This window comes from Sus scrofa, chromosome 4 (genome assembly GCF_054392235.1).
Source record: "Sus scrofa isolate SSC_HxYL_T2T_F1_AM1 chromosome 4, Sscrofa_HxYL_maternal_Yorkshire_Landrace_v2.0, whole genome shotgun sequence".
Lineage (NCBI taxonomy): Eukaryota > Metazoa > Chordata > Mammalia > Artiodactyla > Suidae > Sus > Sus scrofa.
This window is the reverse complement of record NC_139386.1, coordinates 1,540,688-1,556,819: the sequence shown is the minus strand read 5'-3', so window position 1 is coordinate 1,556,819 and position 16,132 is coordinate 1,540,688. Positions and strand designations below refer to the sequence as shown.

Here is a 16,132-nt window from a genome sequence, read left to right as displayed (position 1 = left end):
CACAGCCACGTATCCCCTGGCACAGAAACACCCCTGTTTGAGACCTACAGACTCCAGGAATCACTTCATATCAAATCAGATCGACAAACATTTAAGCACCTGTCAATATTTAAAGAATGAATGTTCCAGCCTGGTGCTAGGTGCTAAGAGCCCTGAACACAAACAGATAAGAAGGGCCCCAGTCCAGGGCACCCCAGCCCTGGTGATGAGGGGCAGACAGACAGCCCCACATGGAAACAGTGAAATCATAAATGTTTTACTTTCCACGTGAGGCTCTGGAGCCGAGGGGCTGGGGGCTGGGCCTCTTCTGAGAGAAAGTTCCAGGTGGGCAGCAGGCAAGGAAGGGGTGCGGGTGAGGAGCCACCCCCACCCCTGTGTGACCTCAAGCGTGTTCCCCTCGACTCTGGGCCCTGGGATCCGAGGAACGGAGCCTGGCCTGGTGGGAGGAGTAGGGGCCTGGTGGGGGGACCCCGGATCTCCAGCCACCCCAGCCCACCCTGCCCTGTCATCCTGCTCCCGGGCCCGCCCAGCTGGAGCCCCTGGCCCCTGCCTCACTCCTTGGCAACATCCTCCCAGTGTCTGACACACCCTGGACCAGCTTCCAGGGGTAAATCCAGGCGCTGAGGCCGTCCGCAGGGCCTGATCGGCGTCCTCCCGCGGGAGAGGGACTGTCAGCTCCAGAGCCGCGCTGGGGCCAGCAGGCAGCAGGTGTGGCCTGTGCCCGCCAGCTCCCGGCCAGACCCTCCAGAAGCCCAGGGAGGCTGCTGACAGAGGGAGGGTCAGGTTGAGAGAGAAAACAGGGACGACCCCCTGCCCAGGAACCGAGGGACGAGGGGCAGAGGCGGTTACCAGAGGCTGGCGGGAGCCTGCGTGATGGGAGGGGCTCGTCAGGAAAGGGAGCCCCTGCCACCTCGGCCCAGCCGTCAGGGTGAGGCAGAGAGGTGGCTGACCTCTGAACCTCCCCAGCTCAGGTCCTGGCCGGCGGAAGCCTTTATAGGGTCCTTATGGACACAGCCGGGTGGAGAGTGGGTCTGGGGTCCGGGTGGACAGTGTCCAGCCCAGGGCCGAGCTCTGCTAATTGTCTGCCACACTGATCAAGGCCTGTCACCTCCGTGGGACCTTAAGCCTTTTGGTCTTCGAGCCGAGGTGCGCGAAGGAGTGATGGAGTCTGGGGCGCTTGGAGATGGGGGCCTGGGCCTCACCCCGGCCCGGCTGAGACCTGGCCACGGTTGGGAAGTGTGGCCCCTGCCCACGGGCAGGCTCTGTCTTCCAGAAGCAGAAAGAGGACAAAGGGAGAGGAGGGTGTGGCCTGGCGGCTGCTGGACATTTGGAATCTGCCCCACCCCGGCCCTTGTCGCTTAGTGTCGACCGTGGGCAGCCACCTCCCCCGCCCCAGCAGAGCAGTATAAAACCACCCGAGGTCAGCTGCCCGCTGCCTGCCTGTGACCATGAAGCCTGTCCTCCTCGCCCTGTTAGCTGCTGGCTTGGCCCTGCCGCCAGGTGAGACCTCCGCCAGCCACGGGATAGGGCCAGGGGAGCGGGCTGGGCTGTGGACCCCTGGGGGGGGGGGTGCAGAGAGGCAGAGAGAGAGGAGGAGGGGGCAGCGGCGGGAAGGAGGAGCCCCGCTGCTCTCGGCGCAGCCAGGGCCCTGGGTCTGTTTCTAACTGTCCCTCCAGTGGGGCCAGGCTGGCTGCTGGAGAGGCAGGCGGACAAGGGTGTGCAGAGAGCCTGCAGGGACACAGGGCACAGGGAAGAAGGGCCGTGGAGGGAAGAATGACTGGGTCCTGCTCCCCAGGCCCAGCACCAGCCTCCAAGGTGGGCGGCGAGGGCAGCGCGGGTCCCCGGGGGAGGGTGCAGCCTGCACTGTTCCCATCTGTACTCGGGCCTGGCTTGGTCTCCCCCAGCCCACCATCCCTGGGTGGCCAGTAAAGCTCTCAGGGCCTCGAGGTCCTCTTCTGGCCCGGAGGCCACTGGGGCTGGCCAGTGTGGGCGGGGCCAGGGCCCAGGGTTGGCCACACAGAGCCTGTTGGCACTGGGATGGCGTGGATCCCAGCTTCGTTGTTGTTTGGCCTGGAGGAGACCCTGCATCATGACAGCTGGGCCCCCCCCACCCCCGCCACCAGGACAGAGCAGGTCCGGCCGGGGGCTCATCTACAGGCTCCCAACCCAGGGAGGCAGGGTGGCCCGGGGGCACAGGCAATTCCAGGAAGGATCCTGTCCACCCGCCTTCACCTGCCCGGCGCCCGTCCCTCTGGGGCATTGTGACAGGCCCTTACAAGCAACTGGCTCAGGCGTAGCGCCCTCCCTGGAGGCCCCAGGGGTGCGGAAGCCACCAGACAGAGCTCCCTGCTGCGTGTGGCAGACAGATGAGAAAATGAGGTGCTTCCCCACCCCCGCCCCGCTCTATGGGAGGGCAGGCTGGGCAGCCTCTGAGCCCCCTGCCCCCCGCAGGCACCGCCCTGCAGTGCTACTCCTGCCAGGCCGAGGTCAGCAACGAGGACTGCCTGCACGTGCAGAACTGCAGCCGCTCCGAGACGGAGTGCTGGACCGAACGCATCCGTGAGTGGCCCTGCTGCCCCTGCAGGCCTCCCTGCGCCTTGCCCTGCCCCCTGCACCGTCCCCTCAACTCCGTGCCCCTTCCCCCCTTTGGCCGGGACTCAAGAGAGCCTGAGATCAGTCCCTTCAATAGAACTGTTCATCCTTCTGCCCACCCGTCCGCCCGCCTGCTTTCCCCCTGTCCACACAGTACAGTGCTCGTCCTCCCACCCCTTATGCCCCCACCCATCCTTCATCCATCCAGCCCCCCACCCACACATCCCTCCATGCATGCCCCCACCCCTTATCCCCCATCCATCCATCCCCCCAGCACCCCCGCATCCACCCCATCCCTCATCCGTCCCCCAGCCCCGACTCCTTATCCACCCACCCACCCTCCATCCATCACTCGTCCATCCATCAGCCCCGGGCTCCCCATCCGTCACTCGTCCATCCAGCCCTGCATTCACTCAGCCATTGTAGAGAAGGCCAGGCCCTGCCCTCACCCTGCTTGTAGTCTTGAGGTCGACCCAGGCTGACTCCAGAGGTGGGGTTAGAGCAGGGACAGGTGGGGGCCATGGGAGCTGGGGCGCGGCCAGCTGGGCGAGTCTCCGGACGCATCCCAGCCCCGAGGTCCCTGCCCCTCCCATAGGTGCTGTCGGTCTCCTGACCGTCATTAGCAAGGGCTGCAGCGCGCACTGCGTGGAGGACTCAGAGAACTACTACGTGGGCAAGAGGAACATCACGTGCTGCTCCACCGACCTGTGCAACGCCAGCGGGGCCCATGCCCTGCAGCCCGCCGCCGCCGGCGCCCTGGCGCTGCTCACCGCTCTTGGCGGGCTGCTGCTTGGGGGCCCCCACCAGCTGTAGGACCCAGGAGGACCCCGCTGTGCCCCTTGCTCACACTCCTGGGCCTGCCTCAGGTCGGCGATGCCCATCTGCCCTTTCCAGCACTCCCTGGCTGCCAGCCCCCCTGCCCGGCCTTCTGGGCGCTGGTGATGCGGGAACGCCCCGCAGACGGCCCCTCAGACCCCTGGGCCCTGGGTGGCAGCTGTCTCCACTGTTCAGTACTCCGACCCACCCCTTAACCCTCGCTCAGGCACCTCTTCCTCCAGGAAGCCCTTCCTGCCCACCCTCTCCACCGCTGAGCTGGGCCCTGCGTGGGCTCCCCCGCACCCGGCATGGAGCACCTCTCAGGAGGGCCCCCAAAAGCCAGGGGTGAACCCCTCTGAGCAGAATTGGGGCCACAGGGGTACGAGGTCCTGGGAGCCCCAAGCGATGAACATGGGAGGGGAGACCATTTTCTCATGTCCGGGGGTCCTGGGGTAGCAGCCCCACCACACAGCAGGTCCTCAATAAAGGCCCACGAGCCTGGCTGCAGACACAGCCTCTGGCCTTGCGTGTCCCCCAGGCTGAAGTCAGCGCTGGGCTCCAGGGCTGGGTGGGGTCGGCACCTGCGCCCACGTCTGTGGCTGTGGCCGTGCGGCCACGTGGGGGGATCTACGGCCTGGGCGGGAGCAAACGGCCGACCCCTGGAAGGGAGGGCCTCATCTCTGGGCCGCCTGGCTCCTGCTGTGTGGCCTCGCACGTGTTGCCCAACCTCTCTGAGCCTCGATGCTCACTGGGACCCCTCTCTGCCATAAGGACGGACCCAGAGACTTCAAGGCGTGGAGGCGTTTCTGGGCGGGAGGGGCTCAGACCCTTGGGTGACTGTTTCAGTCTCTTAAGGGCTGCACACCTGCAGTCAAACTATAAAAGGGTCTCCCCAGGGTCGGCTGGCCCCCCCGACCCTGACGGCACAGCCCTTCCCCTCGCGAGGGTGCCCCCTTCACACCGTGTGTCCGGGGCGGACCCCAGGGGTCGAGGCCCTGCTCCCGGCTCAGGACGGCCCTCCCGCCCCTGCCAGACACTGGGTGGTGGTGGGTGAGGCAGGACTGGAACCTGGTAGGGGGGAGGGTCGTGAAGCCCAGGCCAGGGGCCCAGCGAGCCCCACGCACCCCTGTGTCCAGGGTGGTGACCCTGGGAAGACGGAGTCCCCGTACCAGCACCCGAGCCCCACCCCTGCCCCAGAGCCGACTGCTCCTCACCCACCACCTCTGGCCTGGCCGCCCTGCTCCTGGACCAGGACGGGCCGCTGCCTGAACATCACGTGACCTCAGGGCCCGGCCCAGACGGCACCCAGAGAAGAGCCCCAGTGGGGGCGCAATGGGTTTAGTCTCCTCCAGAGTCATCTGGGGAACTAGGCACCACTGGCTTCCTGCCCCTGGGCTGTGGGAGAGTCACCCTCGGCTCGGGCCACCACCCCCTTTTTATAGACCTGAGGTTCAGGTGCACCTTGGGCCGGCACTGAGGACAATGGGCCTGCACCCTCAGCACCCCGCTTCTGCCCCTTCACGGCAACGTGGTGGTGACCGAGGTGTGCTCGGGCTGGGCCAGAAGAGCCCGCAGAGCTGCTGCCGCCAGGATCTGAGCCCATCTCGGGGCGCTGCTGGGGTCTGGGGCAGATCTTGGGTGGGGCGGGGATGGTACCGGTGCCGACCACTCTCTGGCCACTCCACGTGCTCCTCTTTGCTCTGGAGCCTTGACCCCAAGCAGTGGCCACTAGAACTTAGGCTGTAGGCCTGCCTCTGGCAGGAACGCCTGGCACTGCCCAGACACTAGAGTCCTTGAGGTGCCAAGGGGACCGGGAGTGCCCCTCCACTGCTCCTGCACCCTCCTTGGTTCCGAGGGCTTGGATCCTGCAAGCCAGAGCCAAGGGAGGGCACCCCCACCAGCGGCAGGAAACGCCAGTGGCCCACTGCAAGATGTGCATCCATCGTGTGGGACCGAAGCAGGCGGGCGGTGGGGCAGAGATGGCGTGCTCCCTGCTGCATCTGCGCCTTCTGAGCACCCTCTGTGCACCGGGCATCTGCTGGCCCTGGGGTTGGGCAAACAGCAAGGCAGACCAGGCACCGGCCTCCTGACTGCAAGCTCCACGGGCGACGGCGCTGCCCGGCTACGGCTGGCATCTGTGTCAAAGCACAGAGAGACCGGGGCCCGGGGGTCCAGCCAGTCCGGGGTCAGGGGAGGGGAAGATGGGCGGAGAGGGGCCCTGGCGGAGGGAACAGCATGTGCAGTGCGAACACGTGCTGGGCAGAAGCAGCTCAGAGGAAGCTCAGGTGTGGGTGTGAGGAGGCTGCAGGCAGCGGCCGTGGAAGGTCCCGGCTGGTTCCCCATTTCCCAACCTGCACTGACACCTGCAGAACCAGGCCCCTGCCCTGGGGGACAGGACAAGGCGGGTGACGAGAAGCCTGTGTTCTCAGAGCAGCAGCCACGGGGGGCTCCAAGGATGTGTCATTACATCATTCTTTTTTTCTTTTTCTTCTTAGGGCCGCACCCACGGCATATGGAGGTTCCCAGGCTAGGGGTCCAACTGGAGCTGCAGCTGCCGGCCTGTGCCAGAGCCACAGCCACGCCAGATCTGAGTGGCAACGCTGGATCTTTAACCCACTGAGCAGGGCCAGGATAGAACCCACATCCTCACGGATGCTAGTTGGGTTTGTTACCGCCGGGCCACAGCGGGAACTCCCAGGACACGCCACTTTTTTCATCGTGCCGAAGGGATGGGGTAGGATAGTTTCACAGGTAGTTGGAGGAGGCCCAGCCGGGACCACAGACGGAGCGGGAAATCCAGGGAGCTTTGGGAGAGCACTGTCAGAAAGCCAGCAGAACGAAGCAGCCTTGCTTAACTCTAAAACCGTACATCACAGCACAAGACACGCCTCAGTCCATTAAGAGAAACATAAAATCAGGCCTGCGTTCAAGTTCAGCAAGATAAAGATCCTTAGGGCCCGGGACAGGAATTGAAGGGAAAGGAGACCTTCCAAAGCCGGAGATGCTCCTTGTACAGAAACCTGAGATGAGTCAACAGATTTCAGCATCTGTTACCACCCTCCCGCTGATTCGAATAGGTCCCGTGCCAGGCCTCGTTCGCCCTCATAGGGTCAAATACTCCCTCACCGGATACGAAGGAGGAGCCAGTGATGGAAGCCGACATGGACTCAAAGAACGGGGACGGGGACGATGCAGTCTCCCCCTCCACTTCCTGGGGTTATAAAAATGCAGTGTGCCCCATCCCGGAGGCAGAGCCTCCGCGCCCGCCCGCCTGCATCTCTCACAGGCGTCCCATCTTAATAAATCTGTTTCTTGCCTATCACTTTGTCTCTCGCTGAAGTCCTTCTGGGCTGAGACACAAAGAACCTGAGCCTAAGTCCAGACGCCAGGTGAGCGATTCTAATTAGAAAACCATGGGTTCACGTCCCGGTCTGGGTTTAGGCTGGGTTTGAGTCAGAGGTGTTTCCGTTGCACTGAAAAGCTAGCCCACCCCGGGACAGACAGCTCAGAGACGAGCCGGGGCAGGGAGATCACTTCTGAGACAAGTGTGAGCCGTGTGCGGGAAGGGCCTTCTTACTGCTAGAACTTCCTAGGGCTGGACCTGTCCCGATAAGGAGGGAGCCGCTGGACCTGTCCTGATAGGGAGTGAGCTCCCTGTCCCTGGGAGTGTCCAATCAGATCCAGGGACCCAGGAAAACCGGAAGCAAAGCCAGAAACGCAGAAAACTCAGCCTCTGCCTGACAGTGACCGAGCTGCGGGAGGCTGCCCCAGGAGCTCCTTCTTCCAGGGGACCTTCAGGAACCCCGCCACCCAAGCCCAGGCCAGGTGTGGACTGGACTGAAGCCCAGCTGCCTCAGTCCAGCTGCTGCCAGTCCGTTCTCTGAGCCCAGACGGCAGCAATCCCTGGGGAGCGCTTTAAACCCACCCATCCGGGGACTCCAGTACAGACCTAAGGAGGCAGCCTCCAGGGTCACTGGCAAAACGCTGCTGTTGGGGAGCCCTGGGGGCCAGCAGAGAGAGTGGGCCTGGCCATCTCTGGGCCTCCCGCAGAAGAGGAACTTGGCTTGGAGTCCCCAGTGCCTAAGGCCAGACAGCTCTGAGTCCATTGCTGAGTCATCTACACTCACTAGCGCCGCCCTCTCCGTCTAAAGGGGCAAAGGGCATGGAAATGAACTTGGGGTTACCAGGACCTTCAGGAGGGAAGGGGAGAATGTGGGCAGAGGGTTAATGAGGTTACAGACGGAGACTGACAAAGGGTATTGGGGCCAGACTGTGATGCTCCCTGAATCCACCGCTTACGGAGCTGTCCCCCTGCAGAAGCAGGGAGCCCCTGGAGGTTCTGGAGCAGAGAAGGGGTGGTGTCCGGTAGCCTCCAAGCAGCGTGGCTGGGGACCGGGCTGTGTCCGTTTCTCCTGCAAATCCCAGCGCCTGGGCCAGGAAAACGCTACAGACTTTGCCCATCCCACATCGGAGGCGTAATCTCCGGGGCCAGTCTCAGTCTTCAATTGCCAGCGAAAGGCGCGAGGGACTGGATCTCCTGGCGAAGGGGCGACGCTGCCCGAGACCCGCGACGCTCCCGCATCTGCGGCGCGGGGCGTGGCCGCCAGATGCCGCTGTGTCGCCCGCGCCGCTCCGCCCTGTACCCCGCCCGCTCCGGGGAAAGCTGGGCGGCGCCGGCGGCGAGGGATGGAACGGACCACTGAGAGCGGGGACGGGGGAGGACGGGCGGGGCTCCGGCTTGCGGTACCAGCGGCCTCTGGCAGATCCTCCCTCAGCCGGCTTCCGGAGGTGGTTCGCTCCGGCAGCGAGGCGCTCAGCGGTTCCCAGGCGGGCCGGCTGGGCGCAGGCACCGGCGTAGCGGGCTTCAGCTCCGCGCTCACAGTCCGCACCAGCGCCGAGGGTTCCGCCGCATTCCGCTGCCGCCACCGCTGCCGAGGCGATGCTGGGGCTACTCGTGGCGGTGCTGGCCCTGTCGCTCGCCTACTTCGCGCTGCTGGATGGCTGGTACCTGGTGCGCGTGCCGTGCGCCGTCCTGCGAGCGCGCCTGCTGCAGCCTCGCGTCCGTGACCTGCTGGCTGAGCAGAGCTATGCGGGCCGCGTGCTGCCCTCGGACTTGGACCTGCTGCTGCACATGAACAACGCGCGCTACCTGCGTGAGGCCGACGTGGCGCGCGCCGCTCATCTGGCCCGCTGCGGTGTGCTCGGAGCGCTGCGCGCCCTCGGGGCGCGCGCCGTGCTGGCCGCGTCGTGTGCGCGCTACCGCCGCTCTCTGCGCCTGCTCGAGCCGTTCGAGGTGCGCACCCGCTTGCTGGGCTGGGACGACCGCGCTTTCTACCTGGAGGCGCGTTTCATCAGCCTGCGCGACGGCTTCGTGTGCGCGCTGCTGCGCTCCCGCCAGCACGTGCTGGGCACCTCGCCGGAGCGCGTTGTGCAGCACCTGTGCAAGCACAGGGTGAGCGTTCCCCTTCTCCGAGTGCCCTCCTCCCGCTGGACCCCTGGGATCCCTGGCCCCGGCCCGCAACCCTGGGGAAGGCCCGCTGCCTACCCCTCCTTGGGGTTCCCCCGGCCCGCCTCGGAACACTCAGCCCTGTCTTTTGGACCCAGAGCCTTCTTCATCGATGCCATTTTTCTAGGGATCGCTCAGGGTCCCCAATCAACTCGTAGCAGTTGGACCCCAAATGTTCCTCTCTTGCCCTCTCTTACTAACCTGGCCCCTCAAGGCTCTGCGCCCCCCCCCCCACCTTTTCCGGAACAGGGAAGCCCAGAGCAGGCATCTCCCAAGGAGTCTAAGTCTGGAGGCTTGGAGGGCAGAGCAGCCTCACTGGTCCTTGCTTCTGGATGTAGGATGGAGCGGGGAGGGTGTCGGTGAGAGGAGGTTGCAGGTTGTCCAGGACCCGAGCCCCTGGCTTAGAGCTGAGGTGCTGGGTCCCCACCACCTGGGTTGGGGTGGGGTGAGCCGAGCCCTGCAGAGCCGCAGGCCCTGTGCCTCTCCCAGTTGGAGAGCAGAAGGCTGTGGCATCTACCCGGGGCTTAAGGCCCCTCCCCAGGGCCTGCTTCTCCCGGCACAGGACAGCTGCTTCTGCAGCATGGCAACTGGGCCCTGGGGATGCTGCTGCGGTGATGGTTGTCAGGGCAGCTCCTGAGGCTGGTGGGTTCCTCGGAACGAGCCTGGGACCTCCCTGCTGGAGCCAGGATCTGCCGGACCCCTAGGTGCCCTTGTGAGGGACAGGCCACTGCTCTCTCTGACCCCTGGACAGGCCCAGAGGAGGGACGCAGCCTCACCTGAGTGGTGGGGGTGAGCCCTTCCTTTATTTCAGAGGCTCAGGGAGGTGCTGGGAACTGCCTGAGGCTGCACAGCGGGCCCCAGGCTGTGAGAGCTGCTGCCAGAAGGCGGAGGAGAGGGAGCAAGGCCGCTTTCCTGGCGGGGAGAGTGCCATGTGGTCAGGTGTGGGCTGATGGGTGAGGTCCCGTGAGAGGCACCCGAGGATGCCCCAGGACGCCCGCCACAGCTGGGAGGACCAGGGCATGGCCAGGAGTAGGCCAGCCTGAGCCCCTGGGTCCGGAGGGTCCTGGGTGCAGCCCTGGGTTTGGCGTGGGAGAGGCTGAGTCCGGCGCCCAGGGGCCTGCACGCTGGAGGCTGGCGTGGGACAGTGTGGCCTTGTGGGGAGAGCTGGGCTGCCGCCAAGGTTGGACCTGGTCACGACAGCTGGGCTGGAAGGAGGGCGCTCCCAGAGCCAGGCTGGGCCCAGCTCTGTCCATGCTTGCCCTGTGGCCCGGTGGGGAGCGCCTCTGCCCACCTCCCGGCTGCTCTGGGGTGGGTGGGCACTTCCTGGGACTCCCCTCATCCCCGAGAGCCCCCAAAGCCCAGGCGCGAGGCCTCTGACCCCCCAGCTTGGCCCAGCCTCTCAGCTGCCCCCCCATCACAAAGCCGAGACCGCATCTGCAGGGAGGGGGGCGGCGTGGCTGCAGGTGGGCTTAGGAATGCGGTGGTCAGGCCCAGACTGACCTAGGAAGTGGACTCCAGCTCCCATGGGTGCCCTGAGAAAGAGAGGGGTTCCCCGAGCAGAGCTGCTCGCCTGCCTCCTCTGTGCCTCTGCCCCCTGCCCTGGGTTTGACAGCGCTTATGGCCACCTGGCCTCGGAGGCTTTGGCCCAGGTTCTGGGGACACGCACAGGGCTCAGGCGTGGCCCTGTGGGGGAGACAGGCCTGGTGGAGGCAGGTGGGTGTCCTGAGAGCGGGATAGGGCGGCCCCCGGCAGGGGAGGAGGGGGCCCTGGAGCTGGGAATGGCCTGGGCAGAGGCCCAGAGGTGGGAAGACAGCAACCCCGGCTGCCCCCTCCAAGGCAGCGGGTGGCCCGTGGGAGTCTCACCCCCCTCTCCCCGCACAGGTGGAGCCCCCTGAGCTGCCGGAAGATCTGCAGCACTGGATCGCCTACAATGAGGCCAGCAGCCAGCTGCTCCGGGCCGAGAGTGGGCTCAGTGACGTCGGCAAGGACCAGTGACCACGGTGGCCCACCTGCCCTGCCCAGCAGCCTTGACCTGGGGGCACTTGCCCGCTTCCCTGCTTGCCAGGGGGCAGCGAGTGCGGGATGGGCTGCCCGGGCTGGGCTCTCTCCGAGCTGAAGTGGCCTTGCGACAAGCCCAGCCCAGCTCCTTCACAGCTCAGGACCCTCCCCCCCTGGCCCCCTTACTGATGCCCCTCTCTGCCCCACCCCATGCCAAGCAGGGGATGGGGGTAGCACAGGTACCCAGACCAGCTCTGCCCTCAGGGTGGTGATGATGGGCAAACTGGGTGGCCCAGGGCCCTGGTGAGCCAGCTGCGGGGGTTGGGGGGTGCTGGTGGCGGCCTGCCCTGCAGGTGAAGCCAGGCTTGAGTCGGGAGCAAACGCAGAGCAGGGAACCAGCTCGAGTTACCCTGAGCACCGGAGCTTGAAGCCCAAGCCGCTGTGGGGGTGAGGTCAGAGCTGTCCTGGGGGCAGGGCTGGGGTCTGGGGTCTGATCCGGGCACAGGGAGCCAGGAAGGGTCAGCATTTGTGTGCGGCTCCTCTGGCTGCAGTTGAAGGTGGGTCAGGGCACATCCACTGAAGGGCACTCAGGAGGGGTGGGCCCGCGGGCAGGGCCAGGGCAGGGCGGCCCGCATGGGGGGCTCGTGGAGGGGGCCAGCTCCTGCAGCTGGGGGTGTCCCGTGGGAGTGGGGTTCTGCCTGGGTGCCACCCATCCGCACCCCTCAGTGCCCACATGCCCTGCTCTGTGACCTGGGTGGGGGCTGCCCTCTCTGAGCCTGTCGCCCTTGGCTGTCAGCCTGTCGCGGGCTGGCCTTGCCTGGCGTCCTGCTTGCTGCTGATTTTCTTGCTTCCTGCTCTAAGAGCTGCCTCCCTCAAGGGGCTGAGGCTGGGGAGGGGTCTTCTTGGCTTTGCTTGAGCGGCTCTGTCCTGGCAGTTGCTCTTGAGGCTGCCTGATGGGGTCACGCCCCTGCTGGGACAGCGGGGCGAGGCCTCCCAGGGCTGCCTAGTCCTCACCCTGGGGAGAGGCAGGGGCTGCGGGCCAAGCCAGGGGCCCAGTCCCTGGAGGCTGGGGACCAAGGCCAGGGCTCTGCCTGTGAGATTGCTGTTTGCTTGTGGGCGCGTGTGCATGCGCGTGTGAGCGTGCATGCGTCTGTGTGTGTGTGTGGGGGGGGGGTGCCGCCTGCCCGCGCGCTTGCTGCTGCCCCCCACAGCCCGTGGGCAGACCAGAGTAGCTAGGGCCAGGAACTGCCCCCTCGTCGCCCCATCCGGGCTCCCCCTGCCAGCAGGAGCCAGGAGTACAGCTCACCCCTGATTTGTCGCTGCCCCCGCGCCGTCGCCTGTGTTACAGCCGCCTTGGGGAAGCTGCGGTGTTTCTGTCTATTTAAAGAAAGCCCAAGATTAAAGGGTCTTCGATGCGAAGGTGTTGGGGAGTCCTGGTTTCTGAAGCCCGGGTTCCCCGGGGCTGTTTTCCAGCGGGTCAGGGGGGATTGTTGGGTAAACTTGAGGCCATGCTGGCAGGGCAGGGCTTGTCCCCATTCCACCGAACATGGGACCAGGGCCGGAAAGGACCTGCCCAAGCCCCTTCGGCCCCTGCTCCTGTCCCCTGCAGCCCTCTACCAGGTGCCTGGGGTCGTGCCCCGGACTCTGGGTTTGGGTCCCAGACTCTTGGGGTCACTGGGCAGGCTGGGGGTGCCACGTGGACAGAGGTCAGGGGGCCTTAATGGGTAGGGGGCAGGGTGAGCCTAGGGCTGTTCTGCAGCCGCTCCAGGAGGGCCAGGGGTGGGACCCCTGGGCATAAGGCAGGGCCGTGTGAAGGACCTAGGAGGCCCCTGTGCTGAAATACGGGGAAGAGGGGCGCTTGGAGGCCACGGGCGTCCAGCAGTGGGGTGGCGGGGCCGGGGAGGTGGGAGGCAGGCCAGCAGTTTGCCGTCACGGTGGTTGGCTGAAGCCTCGGCTCTTTCTGCCTCCTGAGCAGGTCTGAGAGGCCCAGGGCCTGCCGGGCTGTGCCTTGCACCTTTTCTGAGCTGGTGGCTACGTGGAGGCACGTGGCATGTGCACAGAAGATGCGTCCTCTTCCTGTGAGAGGCGTTTGCTCGGCAACTTGGGGCTGGGCTGGGGGCGTTGGGGGTTCACAGCAGGTGTCTGAGCTGCGTGTCGTCAGGACAGAGTCCCAGGTGGGGCTACAGCGAAGGGTGTGCACAGGTGTCTCAGCCCCACTGGTGGTGCTGCCTGGGCCTGTGGAGCAGGGTGGGGGCTGGGGAGGCTGGACAAGGGCCCCTGGTGTGGTCTGCCCACTGGGCACCGTGTGTGTGTGTGTGTGTGTGTGTGTGTGTGTGTGTGAGAGAGAGAGAGAGAGAGAGAACGGCTGTGAGGCAGTGAGGGCATCTGGGCTGGCTGTGTGCCAGGGGCACGGGGACTTCTCTGTCCACTTCAGGGAGACACCCCGCTGCTGGGGCAGGGGAAGGGCCTCTCTTGAACGGCGGTTGGAGGGCGGGCCGCGCACAGAGGGCGCAGGTCAGGGCCAGGATGGAAGTGCATCTGCAGAGGGTCCTGGCAGGACCCACTCTGACCCCAGGGACCAGCCAGGCCTGGGTCCCCTCTCTGGCCACGTATCCCCCACTCCGCCGCTGAGGCTGACGGGGCTCCCCAGTCCCTACTGTCCAGGAGCCGTCTGGCATGTCCCAGGTGAGGCCGATGCTCCCCAGGTGACTTCTCTGCCTGTCACCTGCCTGTGGGCTGCCGTCGGGAGCCGGAGCTTCTTGGGGTGTGGGCAGTGGCACGTTCCACACCCATCTGTGTCCCGCATTTGATGTTCAGGTGATGGACGAGGGTGGCCTCTTTACCAGTGGTGGTGGGGGGGTGAGTAGCCCCTGGGGACCCTCGGCGGGCATCTCCCCTCCCTTTGCAGTTCTTTGCCACCCACCAGCTCCCCATGACTGGAGGGGGTGGGGGGCCATCTGGCGCCACCTCCTTGCTTCTAAGGCCCCACGTGCTCACAGACGGTGTGAGCGGCCCCCGTCCCCCATCCCCGCTGTGGCCACTCCCGAGGCCCCCGTGGCCTCTCCAGCTCCCTCAGGGAGCGCTGGCCAGTGGGCGTTCTCAGGCCACCTTGCCGAGCTCATGGTGGGGGTGCCAGCAGGGGAGGACCCATGACCCGGGTGCCCGGGGGGTGGGGGGGGCAAGGGGCTTGTGCCCTCTGCTGGCCCTGCCGACACCTTCTTGGGTGGCACTCACCCACTTTGCACCCCCGAAGAGCCCAGAGGTGCCCTCCCTGTTGCTCTGCTGGTGAGACTGAGGGGTGGTGATGTCCTTTGCCAAGCCCCTGAAGTGAGGCGGTCGCCTTAGCCCCGGGCCTCCAAATACAGGGCCCCGCAGGGGCGGTCTGGAAGGCTGGCCATCCTGCGGAAGGTGCAAATTGCCCAGTCCAGGGGGCCTGATGACAGCATGAGCAGTGACACCCTTTGGCCAACCTGGCTCCTGCTTCTGCCTGCCAACGACAGGGCTGGAGCGGGGTCCCAGCCAGGACAGCTGTGTGCCATGAGACGGGGGACCAGGAGCCTGAGGCTGGGTCTCCTGGAGCCTCAAGACACTGAGCTCCCGGGGTGGTCAGTCCCTGAGGACACTGTGCCCACTGGGAGCCCTGAGCCAGCCCTGGACATCTGGGGTGAGCTGGCCCAGCCTGAGATTCTGTGCACAGTCTCTGCTCTCAGCTGTCGCATGGGCCCAGGTGCAGCCCCGGCGGGCAGGCTGGCTGAGCTCCACGAGCCCTTCTCCAGCCTCTTCTTGCTGTGGCAGCAGCCCGGGCTGGATGGAAAAAATGATTCCAACGGCAGCTTCCTTCCCACCCTGGTGGGAGGGCAGGGATGACGCCTACGGGTGTCAGGGAATATTCTGGGAATGGAGGCAGGTTTTCCTTGGGTTGGGGAGCTGGTCCTGGTCTGAGATGCTGGGAGACTGGGTCCTGATTCATGTCTTTGCCTAAGCCTCTGTTTTCCCATCTGAAACGGTTCAGAACGGCCTGGGTGAGAACAAAGGAGCCAGAACACCACCAGTTCCGCCCAGCTGCCTGAAGGCGGTTCTGTGGTCTCAGCCCCGGAAGGAAAGGGGTCATCTCCAGCCTCCACTGATTTATTTTCTGCAGGTACGGGGGTGGGGTGCAGAGAGCGTCCAGTGCGGTTCTCTGCCCGAGTCCTGGGAATAACCTGAGGTCCAGTGAGCCCGGGCTGTGGAGGTGTGCCCGCCGCCAGTGCCAGGCCCTTCAGAGGAAGAGGTGGCCTAGGAGTATGGGCCCCAGAGTGGCCAGGGCTCTGGCGCTGAGCCTGGCGGCCCCCGTGGGGCTGCAGAAGTCACGGAAGCAGCAGTAGGCGGGGTGGGCAGCCCCAGTGCTGTTGGGGTCGGTGGCCTCGCCGGAGCTGGAGCAGGAATGGGTCACCACGGGGCTCTGGTTGAAGGGGCCCTCCGCCAGGGAGGGCAAGTGTCAGAGCACGCTCCCCGCTGCCCAGCGCCTTCCCCGGTTGTCCCTGGGCACTTGGCCGGGCCCTTCTTGCCGCATCCCTGGTTACCCCGAGACCCCGTGCGCCTGGGAAGCCCCCCCGCCCCACCCCCTCTCGGGGTCTGCAGTGTTGCCCTGAGATGGGAGCCGGAGCCTGAGGCTGATGCAGCTCCGATGAGCCCAAGCCTCACCTGACTCCACTGCCCCCAGCGCGGTCTCGCAGGCCTGCAGTTCTTGTGCAAGGAGATGGGCCTGGGCCGCTGCTCCCGTGTGAGGCACCTGAAGCCCTCACCTGGGGGACGGGTGGGGACAGACCCTCCCCACCTGAGCTTGAGGCCCACCTGGAGGCAGGAGGAAGGGCTGGGATGGCCGGGCCCCTGGGCCGTCCCCCGCAGCCCCCCTGGGCGCATCCCCTCCCGTCCCTCAGGGGGAAGCGGGCTGTCTTGCTGAGCCCCTCCAAGCCCAGGGCTCCAAACTTGAACGGGGCCTCTCCCGCCAGGGCCTCAGTTTCCCTGCCTGGAGAACGGGCCGCGACCTGGTCCCAGGTGAAGCCTGGTCATTTAGGGTGAGAGAGGTGAGCCCGGCCGAGCCCCCCAAAGCTCCCTCCCCACTCGGGGCCCCTCGCCAGCCAGCCCCGCTCACCCGCGCGTGCACTCAGGGCTGCTGTGAGCAGCAGCGGCAGGGCCCTGGGAGACGCCATACCTCCTGCTTGGGAGCCTGGAGGGCAG

General features: G+C 66.0%; 2 protein-coding genes across 2 annotated transcripts; both read left to right on the top strand.

The window, feature by feature from the left end:
• Positions 1-1,434: 1,434 nt before the first annotated feature.
• PSCA (prostate stem cell antigen) lies at positions 1,435-6,730 on the top strand. Its single transcript, XM_021088785.2, has 3 exons — positions 1,435-1,500; positions 2,452-2,559; positions 3,188-6,730. The coding sequence occupies exons 1-3, from the start codon at positions 1,449-1,451 to the stop codon at positions 3,403-3,405; spliced, it is 378 nt and encodes a 125-aa protein (XP_020944444.1). The 5' UTR covers positions 1,435-1,448; the 3' UTR covers positions 3,406-6,730.
• A 1,496-nt stretch (positions 6,731-8,226) lies between these two features.
• On the top strand, positions 8,227-12,331 carry THEM6 (thioesterase superfamily member 6). Its single transcript, XM_021088784.2, has 2 exons — positions 8,227-8,860; positions 10,796-12,331. The coding sequence occupies exons 1-2, from the start codon at positions 8,348-8,350 to the stop codon at positions 10,907-10,909; spliced, it is 627 nt and encodes a 208-aa protein (XP_020944443.1). The 5' UTR covers positions 8,227-8,347; the 3' UTR covers positions 10,910-12,331.
• Positions 12,332-16,132: the final 3,801 nt, after the last annotated feature.

What these genes read in the sequence shown, in the direction of transcription:
- PSCA (XM_021088785.2), top strand. Translation starts at nt 1,449, where the DNA reads ATGAAGCCTGTCCTCCTCGCCCTGTTAGCTGCTGGCTTGGCCCTGCCG. An exon ending in TGGCTTGGCCCTGCCGCCAG is followed by an intron (nt 1,501 to 2,451) that starts GTGAGACCTCCG and finishes TGCCCCCCGCAG; the next exon opens with GCACCGCCCTGCAGTGCTAC. An exon ending in GTGCTGGACCGAACGCATCC is followed by an intron (nt 2,560 to 3,187) that starts GTGAGTGGCCCT and finishes CCCCTCCCATAG; the next exon opens with GTGCTGTCGGTCTCCTGACC.
- THEM6 (XM_021088784.2), top strand. Translation starts at nt 8,348, where the DNA reads ATGCTGGGGCTACTCGTGGCGGTGCTGGCCCTGTCGCTCGCCTACTTC. An exon ending in AGCACCTGTGCAAGCACAGG is followed by an intron (nt 8,861 to 10,795) that starts GTGAGCGTTCCC and finishes CTCCCCGCACAG; the next exon opens with GTGGAGCCCCCTGAGCTGCC.